The 15,452-nt window shown below is 31.1% G+C and overlaps 4 protein-coding genes across 4 annotated transcripts in view; 2 read left to right on the top strand and 2 right to left on the bottom strand.

Annotated features, from left to right (window-relative positions):
• The first annotated feature begins 4,151 nt into the window (after nucleotides 1-4,151).
• On the top strand, nucleotides 4,152-5,288 carry LOC139501278 (uncharacterized). The gene has a single exon (XM_071290344.1). It carries the CDS (start codon nucleotides 4,152-4,154, stop codon nucleotides 5,286-5,288), a length of 1,137 nt encoding a protein of 378 aa, XP_071146445.1.
• Nucleotides 5,289-6,121: 833 nt separating this feature from the next.
• LOC139501203 (uncharacterized protein F54H12.2-like) lies at nucleotides 6,122-7,435 on the top strand. The gene has a single exon (XM_071290230.1). It carries the CDS (start codon nucleotides 6,122-6,124, stop codon nucleotides 7,433-7,435), a length of 1,314 nt encoding a protein of 437 aa, XP_071146331.1.
• Nucleotides 7,436-8,763: 1,328 nt separating this feature from the next.
• Nucleotides 8,764-10,107, bottom strand: LOC139501107 (uncharacterized). The gene has a single exon (XM_071290126.1). The coding sequence runs from the start codon at nucleotides 10,105-10,107 to the stop codon at nucleotides 8,764-8,766; it is 1,344 nt and encodes a 447-aa protein (XP_071146227.1).
• The window catches only part of LOC139501187 (uncharacterized), a 27,266-nt gene continuing 20,746 nt past the window's right edge, over nucleotides 8,933-15,452 (bottom strand). Inside the window, exon 2 of the mRNA XM_071290182.1 lies at nucleotides 8,933-10,238. The gene's annotated coding sequence lies outside the window, so the exon portion shown is untranslated. The remainder of the gene's footprint in view (nucleotides 10,239-15,452) is intronic.

The following is a 15,452-nucleotide window of genomic DNA, read 5'->3' as shown; positions in this document are numbered from 1 at the left end:
AAAAAACACCAAAAAATCATTTTGAAATTTTCATGTTTTGCATTGACTTTCATAACTTCTATTTATATCATTGATATTGCATCATTTTTGGCACTTTGTCAAATGGGGTCATCTCATATATCAAATTGAAGGTCTCAATAAACTCTACTTAAAAATGAAAATTTTAAACCTCTTTTTCATCCCAGGTGGAAGGGTGGGGTTATTTAGTTCAAAAATTCAAACTTCTCAGATGGTAAGGTTGTCGCATATCAAATGCAAGAACATAAAGCGTACATTTCAAATTTCAAATTGACGTCCCCCAAAAATTGGTTGGATGGGGTCATTGAGTGCAAAAAATAAATTTTCTTTTACGATAGGGTTGTTGTATATCAAAGGAAAGGTCATGATGTGTACATTTGAAATATCAAATTCCCAAACGTCCAAAAATTGGTTGGATGGGGTTATTAAGTGCAAAAATCAAACTTTTTAGAACATGGCGTTGTCGCATATCAAATGAAAGCTCATCGACCATGTGTTACATATATCATACTTCCTATCTCAAAAATGTAGGCGGATGAGGTCATTAAGCGTAAAAAGCGAAAAGTTTGAGAAGGTATGCTTGTCGTATATCAAACGAAAGGTTGTACAAAGTACATAACGAAAACATGACTTTTAAAGGAAAGACCTTTCAATTGTTTTACAAACAATTGAGATACTAGTCTGGTTATGTATTTTGTTTCTTTTTTTTTCTTGATGGTGATGTATTTTGATTCTTGTTTCACTCTCTGGTGGTATATTTATTTGTCACATAAAATAAACCAAAATAATTAGAAACATCAGTGTATAAAACAAACACATATCTCGAAAAATAAACACAACGACATAAGACAATTAAGGTGTAGACAACAAACAAACAAACAAAAAAACAATGTGTGAAGACCAGGAGAAAGTGCTTTTACCATTTCAGTCACCGTGTTGTATACAAATAGTTGGACCTACTCAGTCAGGAAAAACCATGCTTACATATAAAATACTAGCTCAATCTGAATACCTATTTACAAAAACACCAAAGAAAACCATTTATTGCTACTCTGCATATCAGGATTTGTTTTCAGAGATGGAGAGGAAAATTGAAAACATAACTTTTCACGAAGGTTTACCAACTAGTGAGGAAATTGATAAATGGTCAGAAAATAAAGAACATATGATTCTTTGTCTTGATGATTTATTGTGTCAAGCTGCAAACTCTAGTGATGTTTTAAATCTTTTTACCGTTAAATCTCATCATTGTAACATATCAGTTTTGTTTTTGATGCAAAATCTTTTCCCTCCTGGAAAATGCATTCGTACTATTTCGTTACATGCGACATACATAATCTGTCTTAAAAACCAACGTGACAAACACCAGTTATCAGTATTAGGAAGGCAGATTCTCCCAGGTCAATTAGACTATTTCATGTCAGCTTATGAAAAAGCAGTTTCTTTAATATATGGATATATTATTATTGATTTGTCAACACACACAGATAAAAAATATTTATTGAGAACAAAAATTTTCAAAGGAGAAGATCCAGTAATTTTCGTTCCGAAATGAGTAAACAAGTTTAATGTTATATTTGTAATTCTCATCGGATTTTGTCAAATGTGTTGACGTCTTTTCTATTATATTTCTGTGTTATGGTAAAGAAAATTAATCACCGCCTTCATTTATCAGATTTGATTTCGTTCAAAGTAATCAGTACGATATTTTACGTTTGAAGTTAGATTCATAACAAACCTGACATAGTTTTATAATATAGTTAATTGCTACCTCAGTTTTATATTAATAAGAATTAAAATGTGCTTTGTTATTAAATGCAATATCAGTATTTAGTTCAAATATATAATCTTAAATTAATCCTAATTCTAATGACGTCATTTTTTCGTCATTTTTCATTTTTTGATGCTCTGTTTTACTAATTCTAATGACGTCATTTTTTCGTCATTTTTCAGTTTCAAATAGGACGTCACTTGGCGTAGAGGTTTAAACGTATTCGGATGTGTCTACTTTTGTGTTTCAAATGTCTGGTTATGTAAATGTATTTCAGTTGTTTCCTGTAATTAGTTAATACTTCAGCTTTATCATGTACATCTTTTGAATATTCATTTTATTAAATTTACTGTTTGCAAAAGTATAAATTACTCTAAATTATAGGGATTTTCTGGTAACTTAACGGAAAACCCTTGCCGTTTTTGGCACAACCTTTTTGATCTTTTGGTCCTCGATGCTGTTCAACTTTGTACTCGTTTCGGCTTTCAAACTTTTGTATCTGTACGTCACACATAGGTCTTGTGTGGACAAAATACACTTCTGGCGTATTAAAATTTTGAACTTGTTGCCTTTTGTTGGCTGTTGTTCGTGTGATTCTTTGTCAATTGTGTTCTCCAATTTATTTATATTGTAGTCCTGTGTTGTCATTTTGATGTTATATTTCACATGGCCATAAAAGTGCGAGGTTTGGCATGCCACAAAACCAGGTTCAACCCACCATTTTTTCCTTTAAAAATGCCCTGTACCAAGTCAGGAATATGGTCATTGTTATATTATAGTTCGTTTCTGTGTGTATTACATTATAACGTTGTGTCGTTTGTTTTCTCTTATTTTTGAGTGTAAATTCACATTGCGATAAGACGTGTCACGGTACTTGTCTATCCCAAATTCATGTATTTGGTTTTGATGTTATATATATATGTTATATTTGTTATTCTCGTGGGATTTTGTCTATATGTGTTACATTTTAGTGTTATGTCGTTGTTCTCCTCTTATATTTAATGCGTTTCCCTCGGTTTTGGTTTGTTATCCCGATTTTGTTTTTTGTCCATGGATTTGTGAGTTTTGAACAGCGGTATACTACTGTTGCCTTTATTTAGCCCATGTACATTTTTTATCACTTTTAATTTCATGTGAGGAAGAACAGAAAATTGCATTGTTGAAGACCATGAACGATAAACAATTTCAACTTTTAGTTGAATGTTTTTTAAATGTGTTATGTGGGGTATTTCCGCTTAGTCAATCAGATAAAAAGAAACTCATGAGATATAAAAACATTATTCGGAAAATAACAGATAGAGAGACAACACGTATTCAAAGAAAAAAATTGTTACTTAAATATCGTAACATTATTTCTATCATTGTTAAACCAATACTTGATACAATTTCAAAATGACGAAAGAAATGATTCTTCTGCCAAAACATAGATATGAAAGTATAATACGAACAGAAAACACTGAAAGCGATAAACAAACTAGTGCTAAGGAAGAAATTTCACCCCAGGAGGATATTAAAACAGAAAAAGATAGTTCAGATGATTTGAACACTTTGATCGAGTTAACCATACCAGTGAAATACAGAGAAAAGGCAAAAACACTATTGCAATTTCTTCAGAGTCAGTCTACAATAAGTTGGAACAAACATGGAAAAGTTAAGATCAACAACGAAACTGTACCAAACTCTCATATTGTTGACTTATTGCGGGATGTTGTCATTCCTTATGGATGCAAACAACTACCAAGTGGAAATGAAATATTTTATGATTTTCTTAAAAATATTCACATACCTATGGGACTAATTTCAAATAGAATGAGAAAACAACTGGTTCAATCTGATATACAAACAACAGAGGAAAATGAACAATTAGCTGAAAGTGAACCAGAGAAAAATAAGAAGAGGAAGATTAATAAACTTTTTGTTCTCGAGACTGTTTGAAGAAAAACCTAAACTAAAATGGAAAAGATTCAAACTATAGCATCATTACTAATGAACAATTGATAAAATATGTTATTTTCTATGTCAAAATAAAGATGGATAAAAAAGTGTTTTTTGGTTTTTCTTTTAATTTTATTTCCATGTTACAATCTAAAAACTAACTTGAGTTGTTCCATATACTTTAATGTAAAAAATAAATCATTAAAAAAAAACAGCAGAAAAAAACAATAAAAAAAAACAACAACAAAAATACTTTCAATGTACAAAAAAAAAACATAATATATATTTTTTTTTCATTTTCAGGTACAACCCCAATATTATACACTTTGATTTGATAAAAAAAACCCTATAAAAACTATTCTTATGATTACTTTTAATAAGACTCTTGTAGTTGTTAGAAGTAACATCTTATCAAAATAACCTGAGTATGAATGAGGAACTAGATTCTCTCCTGAGTAAATACTATTATGACGTTGGAGGACCAGCTTCATATGCTTCTGCCGAAAAACTATATCACATTGTAAATGCAGAGGGCAAAAAAGTTGGAAGATATAAAATAAGACGGTGGTTAAATTCACAAGATAATTACAGTTTACAAAAAACACCTCGTCGTTCTTTTAAAAGAATAAGAGTTTACACTACGGGGATGAATAATTTGTGGGATGCTGATTTAATGGACCTAAAACAATTTTCAAAAGAAAATGAAAATTTCAAATACGTATTAGTTGTTGTTGATTGTTTTTCACGCTATCTTTGGTTACAACCATTGAAAAATAAAACGGGAGAGGAAGTCACCTCTGCATTTAAAAAGATTTTCACTGAGGTAAAACCAGAAAAAATTCGAACAGATAAGGGACAAGAATTTCTAGCAAAAAAGACACAATCGTTATTTAAAAGTAACGGTGTCCGACATTTTTCGGCTCAAAATGAACTTCATGCAAATTATGCTGAAAGGGTCCTACAAACTATAAAGAATAAAATTTTTCGCTTTTTCACAAAGAATAGAACTCACAGATATATTAACAACTTGCAAAATTTTGCAAAAAGCTATAATGGTACTCCACATAGAAGTTTACAAAACATTGCACCTAAAGATGTTAATTCTGTCAACGAAAGTGATATCTGGGGGAAAATGTATTTAAGTAAAACAGAGAAGAAACCAAAAGAAATAAAAGTACAAACAAACAAAAAGAAACGGAGGAAAAAACAATTCAAATACAAAATCGGGTCTTTAGTTCGACTGTCAAATATTGCTCATATTTTTGATCGATCCTATAGCCAAAGATGGACGGAAGAGATATTCAAAGTGGTGCAAAGATTCAGACAACAAAATATTGATCTTTACAGGCTTTCAAATATAAAAGGAGATGAATTTATAAGGGGGACCTTTTATGATAGTGAGCTCCAAAGAGTAGAGAAAGATGAAAATAGTCTTTGGATAATTGAAAAAATTATAAAGAAAAGAAAAAGACGAGGAAAAACTGAGTACTTGGTTCGTTTTCAAGGGTGGCCTCCTTCGTATGACGAATACATACCAGCAGAACAAATTCAATCTTTATCATAATGGAACATATAATTTTCATTCGAAGTGATCAATCAGATGCATATTACCCTAATAATTCACCGTTCAAGTTCAAAGTGTGTTTAAATGAAGTTTTACACTTACAAGGTGAATGGAAACTGGGAATATTAGATTTTTACATTGATCAAAAAGTTACAAAAAAGAACAATCATCAATTATACTTGTTTTGTGATGTATGCAGTGGAGTAAATGTTTTCCCTAATATACAATATTCACTTTTGAGAAGAATATTTCCCACGGATATGAGTACATGGAATTATATTTTTTCTTTTCCAATATATTTACCAGTAAAGAAAAACGAAATTCAAGTCTTAGAATTTCTTATAAAAGACGAACACGGAGAAAACGCTTCATTTTTGAAGAATAATTTGTCGTTTACACTACAATTTATACCAAGCTTATTTTAGCGCAGATATGACAAATACTGATAAAATGTACATTCCTAATGTTAATCAATGGACAAGATATTATCAGAATGTAGTTAGTGGTCAATCAAATGCTTACGTAAATCATATGAAATCTGGATATAACAAAGGATCGCAATCGGGATCATTTATGATACCAATTTCGAATAAATCTTATCCAATTCGTGCAGAAAAAGAAAACAATTTTGTTGTGCGTTTAGTGTCACCTAGTGAACAAATTGTAAATCAAGCAAAAGAAGAGATAAAAATTGACGATGAGAGTATAAATAAAACGGACAGAAAGAGAAAATATCATCATTCGCCACAAAGCAGAGGAGGTGAAAAGAAGCCGAAGAAATCGAAAAAAGATAAAACTGTTAAAAAACATAAAGGGGATATATTTTCAACATAATGTCCTTGTTAACAAAAGAGAATTTTATTGAAGCACAACCGTCAGAGTTACAGATTTTTGAGATACCCCCATACCAAGTAGGTGTTGAAAGTATAACATACGAGGAATGCAGACCTGTTAGTCAAATAACCGCTTACAATCCTATAGAATTCGATCTATGTGCAAACAATGGTATGGACTATATTGATCTTAAAAGATCAAAACTATACGTGAAATTAAAAGTGAAAAAAGCAAATGGTGAGGATTTACAAGATGGCGATACGGTAGGACCTGTAAACTTATTTTTACAGTCGCTTTGGTCGCAATTGGATGTTTATATACAGGGACAAATGGTAACGTCTAGTAATACGTATTACCCGTATAAATGTATGATGAAAACGTTACTGCAGTATGGCCAGGACGCAAAGAGTACACAATTATCTTCTAGTTTATACTTAAAAGATAGATATGGTCACATGGATGAAATATCGACAAACACTGGACTGTATGAACGCAGAAAATTTATTTCTAATTCAAAAACATTAGAAATGGAGGGACCAATTTTTTCCGATATCTTTGAGATGGATAGATACCTGTTAAATATGTTATCCCTTAAACTAAAACTATACCGCAACGATCCAAGTTTTTGTTTGATGTCTGGAGAAATTGACACCAACTACCATATTTCTTTGGAAGATGTCGTGATCAAGCTTTGCAAGATCAGACCTAACCCAGCTATAATTGTCGCTCATTCAGAAGCTTTAAAGACAACAAATGCTAAGTATCCTTTCACAAAAACTATGATGAAAAATTTTACAATCATGCAAGGAAGCACCTCGTTAATCGTAGAAAATGTTTTCCAAGATGTGAAACCGAAAAGTATTGTGCTCGGAATGGTTTCTTCAACTGCTATGTCTGGAGCATATACAAAAAACCCATTCAACTTTATGAATTATGATTTAAAACAGGTGACTTTGTTTTGTGACGGAATACCAGTTGATGGCATACCACTCAAACTTGATTTCAACGAGAATAGTGGTGCAACGAACGTTTCTCCTTATGTAAAAATGTTCGAAACACGAGGAAAGTGGATGTTGGATACGGGGAATGAAATAACACGGGCTGAATTCAACAATGGATATACACTTCTATGCTTCAACTTAGAACCATTCTTTTCGGATACCAAATATCTTTCACTACTGAAGCAGGGAAAAATACGATTGGAATGTCAGTTCGGTACTCCATTACCAGAAACAGCTGCCTTACTGATTTTAGCTGAAAACTATGGATATTTTGAAATAACTGAGAATCGACAAATAAAGATTGAACACTAACATTTCCATGTAAATTGAACTTATCATGACTATAACTGTTTGTTTTTATTGTGTACATCTATCTTTTTTGTAATGTGTGTTTTACTAATAAATATATTCAAATAAACGAAAACAAACAACTGCGTTCATTGATACATTATGTTTTATTTCAATCAGACAGGATGCAAAAAAAAAAAAAAAAAAAAAAAACAGGAAGAAAGAAAATATATATGTAAAAATACAATACATGAAAAAAGTAACCCAATTACCCTCAAACATACTATTGAAAACTATATACACTAAGTTTTAATAAAAAATATGATGCATCTACAATCTCCCTCACTATATGTAAAAATCATATTTAAATCACCACAAATTTTGATATACAAAAAAAATCCCCCACTTCGTTCTCTTGTTATAAATACAAAAAGAAAAAACAAAACAAAACAAAACAAACAAACCCCCCCCCCCAAAAAAAAAATTAATGAATATTTAAATTTATAATTAAATACATATAAACAATAACCCTCAAATGAACAAATAATAACATCCCTCAATATATGTTAAATTAGTATTTAAATCACCACAAATCTTGATTTAGAAAAAAAAAAATCAACAAAATAATATCACAAATACGAAATAGTTATAACAAATAGAAAATAACAAATAAGATTTGAAATGTCTTTAAACGTTTTACATGATGAATGTTTATATGTTATCTTTATGTCCAAAGGCTCTCGTTGTCACACCATCATTTAAAATCCATCTTTTATCATCAAAAGGAACTAATGATTTTTTATTAATAGTTTTGGAATATAAAACATGGCTTTCGCTTCTTATAATATTCATTTCAGAACGTGTAACAGTTTTATCGAAAAGACAATTTTTATACATTTCATGTTTAAGTTTTCTGGATGCAGTTTTTGTTACTCCTTTTGCAGTATGCTTTTCTCCACCTTCAAAAGAAAATGAATACATCTTCGATCTCAGTCCAACAAATTCACTTATTGGGGTTCCACTTGTTTCATCCTTGAATTTACCTATTACTTTTTTATTTTCGATATCATGTAAAAAATGTTCTGGTGGATAATCACTCGTATCGTACATATCTTGATATTGATGCATATCTTCATACACATCTTCCGTTTCAACGTGATATAAAAAGCTATCAGTATCAGAAAAACACACACGAATTTTATCACCATACAGAGATTTCATATGGTTATAATGAAAATCGTACATCAAAAACTTGGATAAGTCTAAAATGCAAAAACCTACATATATTGGTTGTTTCATTAAAACATTCACACGTTTTTTCTCTACTGCCACCAAATTTTCGTTAAATATTTTCATTTGATTTTGCAAGATGCGTAGGATGGTTTCGCTGTTTCTTTGTTAAGTTTCTCTTCCGTGTAACAAAGTTTTACATCTTTATGCTTGCGTGTATTGAGGAGAGTTCGACCAAAAATTGAATTATTCATCAGCTTATATAAACATTTTTCAAATTCATTCTTTGCATTTTTCCTTTTTTCTGTGTTAAAGTCTATATACTTCTTCAACCAGGGACATTGTTTAAACTTGAGTACTCTATGTATCTTTTTGATCTTCAATCCTAACTCTACGTATAGTTGTAAGTTTCTATAATGCACTATGTACTTTTCCTTGTCGTATAGGTTAGGAACGAGTTTTTCAATCTTTGTTAAACATTGTTTTCCAGTTAAATTTTGCAATAATTCCTTTGAATACGGAGATAAATGTTCTACTTGAATATGCTTTCTTTCTGGAGCTAAGGGAAAATCCGAATGAGAAGAATGAAGTGACGTAGGATATTCAAGGTCAACTTCGAAAATGTATCCGTCTGAACCGTCAGCTTTTAATTTTGTGATATCTAATTTTATTTTCTCCTCCTCGGTAAGCCAGTTGAAGTGACCATACGGGAGACATTGAGACATGCTCCAACCGTATAAATTGTTTGCGTCTAAATAAGATAAATAGGAAGTAGGTTCAGTTGGTTCATACGTATCGAATAAGTATGGATTGTTTGCTTTAGCATATCGATGAAAAATACTAGATACACCGCCTCGTATTCCCTTCTCTACAAACAACATCATATCTATATCAGTGATTAAATCGAGTACAATTCCAGTTTTCTTCAACATGGCACTCCAACTAAATCCGGGGGTGGTGAAATAATGACACGGATCCAAATCATAGTCGTGTAAAGAAATGTCTCTAAATTTTTCAAAAACATCTGCCAATAGAGCTACATCCATTTTAAGATACACATCGGAGTATTCCCCTAATGTTTTTACTTTCAGTTTGTCCCACACTGTTTGCGCAAATTGATAATCTTCATCAGATATGTGAGTGTCTCCTAATTTGTTAAAAAAATCTTCTTTGGATGGTAAACAAGGTTTTTCCAATTTCTGCTCGGTATCGACATAATCATAGGGGAATACTCCTTTTCGTAGCAATAGAGAAAATACATCTGGATCCGGAAAAGTTTTAGATAAGTAATTGAAATGTTTTTGTCCTTCGTCAGCTAGATTTTTTGTTAAAGTTGCTAGTGAACTGTTTAAAAATTGCAAAGAATCGATAAAACGAAGATTTCCTATAGAAAATGACATATATTTTTCTTTGTTGTGTGGAATAACAGTGATGTCTTGTTCCTTAAACTTCCCTATTTTACTCATGATGAGATTTGCATCAAATCCTTTCAAATTTTGAATAACAACAGGTATAAATTTCGGTATTTTGATCTGTAAATTACAGTTATTACAAGAAATGCCCCGAATGGACCCAGTCACGTGATCGTGTTCTTTGACTTTGTAGGGGTAAATTCAGTAAATAAATATACGTCATCAGGGACCGCCCATTTAGGGGAGAGCTTTCTGTATAACACTGAAGTTATATGGTCTTCTGATTGGCAGATAATGTTTGTAATAAATATTTTTTGGTAGATGGATCAAAACTAGAGTTGAAAAAAATTAAAAAATAAATGCTGAATGTACTAATTTTTTTCCCTTCAGGGTTGAAAAGTAATGGGGGTCTGTATGGGAATTCAGTGCGAATCTACATTGTTTGTAAACAAGGCCATGTGAATGCCCAAAAATGCCGCATGACCCTATGTTTTTATTGTTGCAAAAGATAGGGCTACATTTGTACTTTCATGAATGATATATGAAAGATTTTAATTTTTAAAGGTAAATCAGGTATAAATTTATTTCCACACATAGATTAGCATTAAAGTCAATGGGACATTTTTTACTGAATTTACCCCTATAGGAAAATATGCACTTTTTCACTGTACTTGTCCAAGGCCACACAATAATCACAAAACTCATTTCCTGTAAATGTTCATGTAAAGGAAGGATTTTGGAACCATTTAAAGCTGTTTTTTACACAAATTTCTATCTTTAACTGCGGCTATCCAGGATGCACTCAGTGTACAGTGAGAGAAGCATGAAGTATATTTTAAAAATCAGTTTTGTGTCCAGATTGAAAGAAACAATAGAAATTACACTTGAGAGTTATGATATCAATGAAAGGCATGAATATTCTCCCCATTTACATCACATTTTACACATATTTCTTCTCATAATGTATAAAATCATATGAAAAAATGGATTACCTCCCTTTGACGGAGTGTTTTTTTTAGATGTGTTCCCCATGTTAAGTTGTAGAACAAGTGGTAAATAAGCACTTTTCTAGTATTTTAACACTCGAATAATCTGACCGCATGAAGGTATTCATTTATTTTTACATAACGCTTTGCGTTTCTTTATTTAAAGAATATACTAGACAAGTTTTCATGATAACAGGTCCGTCATCTATGAAACAAGTGTTAAAATGTTTGTAATTGGATTTTTAAGTTAAATTATTGCTTTTAAATACTTTAAATTGTTACTTCAATCTTCCAAATGTAAATTTTGGTCATACCTAATCTTATTTTTTCATATTTGGCACTTTTTTCTACTTCAGTTCTAGCTGTCTAGTTTTGGCGAAGAACCCATCCTGATGTCCGGGTTACAGGAATTTCTGCAGAGTGATTGTCAATGACATTTTGTGAAATTTACAAGTAATTAAAACACAGATTTAGTATAATGAAACATAATTGTTGTTTTATTTGGTATGAAACTGCTTAAAAAAACCTTTGAAAAGTCTTTTTGTGGTCTTTTCATGGTATTTAACCAAACACTTCCATATAAGGAAAAAAACTAACTAAGAGTACACCAAGACTTTAGTTTCTAGATGTACTTGCAATACTACTCAAAGCAAACACAGAAAACAATTCATATTTATTAAACATAGTATTTTACACCATTCTTTTAAAAACAGTCAATGCCCAACTGTATATACCAAATATACATTGGCCGCAGTATGGGCTGTAGTATAAATTTTGCTCTATCTTTACAAATTCAGCATTTTTGAAGGTTGTATTGAAACTGGAACTTGAAAATTGGATACATTACATGTTTATTACAAAAAAAGATGGAAAAGAAGTAAAGAAGTCTCTTATAGGGGTAAATTCAGTAAATAAATATACGTCATCAGGGACCGCCCATTTAGGGGAGAGCTTTCTGTATAACACTGAAGTTATATGGTCTTCTGATTGGCAGATAATGTTTGTAATAAATATTTTTTGGTAGATGGATCAAAACTAGAGTTGAAAAAAATTAAAAAATAAATGCTGAATGTACTAATTTTTTTCCCTTCAGGGTTGAAAAGTAATGGGGGTCTGTATGGGAATTCAGTGCGAATCTACATTGTTTGTAAACAAGGCCATGTGAATGCCCAAAAATGCCGCATGACCCTATGTTTTTATTGTTGCAAAAGATAGGGCTACATTTGTACTTTCATGAATGATATATGAAAGATTTTAATTTTTAAAGGTAAATCAGGTATAAATTTATTTCCACACATAGATTAGCATTAAAGTCAATGGGACATTTTTTACTGAATTTACCCCTATAGGAAAATATGCACTTTTTCACTGTACTTGTCCAAGGCCACACAATAATCACAAAACTCATTTCCTGTAAATGTTCATGTAAAGGAAGGATTTTGGAACCATTTAAAGCTGTTTTTTACACAAATTTCTATCTTTAACTGCGGCTATCCAGGATGCACTCAGTGTACAGTGAGAGAAGCATGAAGTATATTTTAAAAATCAGTTTTGTGTCCAGATTGAAAGAAACAATAGAAATTACACTTGAGAGTTATGATATCAATGAAAGGCATGAATATTCTCCCCATTTACATCACATTTTACACATATTTCTTCTCATAATGTATAAAATCATATGAAAAAATGGATTACCTCCCTTTGACGGAGTGTTTTTTTTAGATGTGTTCCCCATGTTAAGTTGTAGAACAAGTGGTAAATAAGCACTTTTCTAGTATTTTAACACTCGAATAATCTGACCGCATGAAGGTATTCATTTATTTTTACATAACGCTTTGCGTTTCTTTATTTAAAGAATATACTAGACAAGTTTTCATGATAACAGGTCCGTCATCTATGAAACAAGTGTTAAAATGTTTGTAATTGGATTTTTAAGTTAAATTATTGCTTTTAAATACTTTAAATTGTTACTTCAATCTTCCAAATGTAAATTTTGGTCATACCTAATCTTATTTTTTCATATTTGGCACTTTTTTCTACTTCAGTTCTAGCTGTCTAGTTTTGGCGAAGAACCCATCCTGATGTCCGGGTTACAGGAATTTCTGCAGAGTGATTGTCAATGACATTTTGTGAAATTTACAAGTAATTAAAACACAGATTTAGTATAATGAAACATAATTGTTGTTTTATTTGGTATGAAACTGCTTAAAAAAACCTTTGAAAAGTCTTTTTGTGGTCTTTTCATGGTATTTAACCAAACACTTCCATATAAGGAAAAAAACTAACTAAGAGTACACCAAGACTTTAGTTTCTAGATGTACTTGCAATACTACTCAAAGCAAACACAGAAAACAATTCATATTTATTAAACATAGTATTTTACACCATTCTTTAAAAACAGTCAATGCCCAACTGTATATACCAAATATACATTGGCCGCAGTATGGGCTGTAGTATAAATTTTGCTCTATCTTTACAAATTCAGCATTTTTGAAGGTTGTATTGAAACTGGAACTTGAAAATTGGATACATTACATGTTTATTACAAAAAAAGATGGAAAAGAAGTAAAGAAGTCTCTTATAGGGGTAAATTCAGTAAATAAATATACGTCATCAGGGACCGCCCATTTAGGGGAGAGCTTTCTGTATAACACTGAAGTTATATGGTCTTCTGATTGGCAGATAATGTTTGTAATAAATATTTTTTGGTAGATGGATCAAAACTAGAGTTGAAAAAAATTAAAAAATAAATGCTGAATGTACTAATTTTTTTCCCTTCAGGGTTGAAAAGTAATGGGGGTCTGTATGGGAATTCAGTGCGAATCTACATTGTTTGTAAACAAGGCCATGTGAATGCCCAAAAATGCCGCATGACCCTATGTTTTTATTGTTGCAAAAGATAGGGCTACATTTGTACTTTCATGAATGATATATGAAAGATTTTAATTTTTAAAGGTAAATCAGGTATAAATTTATTTCCACACATAGATTAGCATTAAAGTCAATGGGACATTTTTTACTGAATTTACCCCTATAGGAAAATATGCACTTTTTCACTGTACTTGTCCAAGGCCACACAATAATCACAAAACTCATTTCCTGTAAATGTTCATGTAAAGGAAGGATTTTGGAACCATTTAAAGCTGTTTTTTACACAAATTTCTATCTTTAACTGCGGCTATCCAGGATGCACTCAGTGTACAGTGAGAGAAGCATGAAGTATATTTTAAAAATCAGTTTTGTGTCCAGATTGAAAGAAACAATAGAAATTACACTTGAGAGTTATGATATCAATGAAAGGCATGAATATTCTCCCCATTTACATCACATTTTACACATATTTCTTCTCATAATGTATAAAATCATATGAAAAAATGGATTACCTCCCTTTGACGGAGTGTTTTTTTTAGATGTGTTCCCCATGTTAAGTTGTAGAACAAGTGGTAAATAAGCACTTTTCTAGTATTTTAACACTCGAATAATCTGACCGCATGAAGGTATTCATTTATTTTTACATAACGCTTTGCGTTTCTTTATTTAAAGAATATACTAGACAAGTTTTCATGATAACAGGTCCGTCATCTATGAAACAAGTGTTAAAATGTTTGTAATTGGATTTTTAAGTTAAATTATTGCTTTTAAATACTTTAAATTGTTACTTCAATCTTCCAAATGTAAATTTTGGTCATACCTAATCTTATTTTTTCATATTTGGCACTTTTTTCTACTTCAGTTCTAGCTGTCTAGTTTTGGCGAAGAACCCATCCTGATGTCCGGGTTACAGGAATTTCTGCAGAGTGATTGTCAATGACATTTTGTGAAATTTACAAGTAATTAAAACACAGATTTAGTATAATGAAACATAATTGTTGTTTTATTTGGTATGAAACTGCTTAAAAAAACCTTTGAAAAGTCTTTTTGTGGTCTTTTCATGGTATTTAACCAAACACTTCCATATAAGGAAAAAAACTAACTAAGAGTACACCAAGACTTTAGTTTCTAGATGTACTTGCAATACTACTCAAAGCAAACACAGAAAACAATTCATATTTATTAAACATAGTATTTTACACCATTCTTTTAAAAACAGTCAATGCCCAACTGTATATACCAAATATACATTGGCCGCAGTATGGGCTGTAGTATAAATTTTGCTCTATCTTTACAAATTCAGCATTTTTGAAGGTTGTATTGAAACTGGAACTTGAAAATTGGATACATTACATGTTTATTACAAAAAAAGATGGAAAAGAAGTAAAGAAGTCTCTTATAGGGGTAAATTCAGTAAATAAATATACGTCATCAGGGACCGCCCATTTAGGGGAGAGCTTTCTGTATAACACTGAAGTTATATGGTCTTCTGATTGGCAGATAATGTTTGTAATAAATATTTTTTTGGTAGATGGATCAAAA

Source organism: Mytilus edulis, chromosome 1 (assembly GCF_963676685.1).
Source record: "Mytilus edulis chromosome 1, xbMytEdul2.2, whole genome shotgun sequence".
In the NCBI taxonomy this organism is placed as follows: domain Eukaryota; kingdom Metazoa; phylum Mollusca; class Bivalvia; order Mytilida; family Mytilidae; genus Mytilus; species Mytilus edulis.
This window is presented reverse-complemented; position numbering and strand designations above follow the sequence as displayed.

Coding starts and splice junctions, on each gene's coding strand:
- LOC139501278 (XM_071290344.1), top strand. CDS start 4,152: ATGAATGAGGAACTAGATTCTCTCCTGAGTAAATACTATTATGACGTT.
- LOC139501107 (XM_071290126.1), bottom strand. CDS start 10,107: ATGAGTAAAATAGGGAAGTTTAAGGAACAAGACATCACTGTTATTCCA.
- LOC139501203 (XM_071290230.1), top strand. CDS start 6,122: ATGTCCTTGTTAACAAAAGAGAATTTTATTGAAGCACAACCGTCAGAG.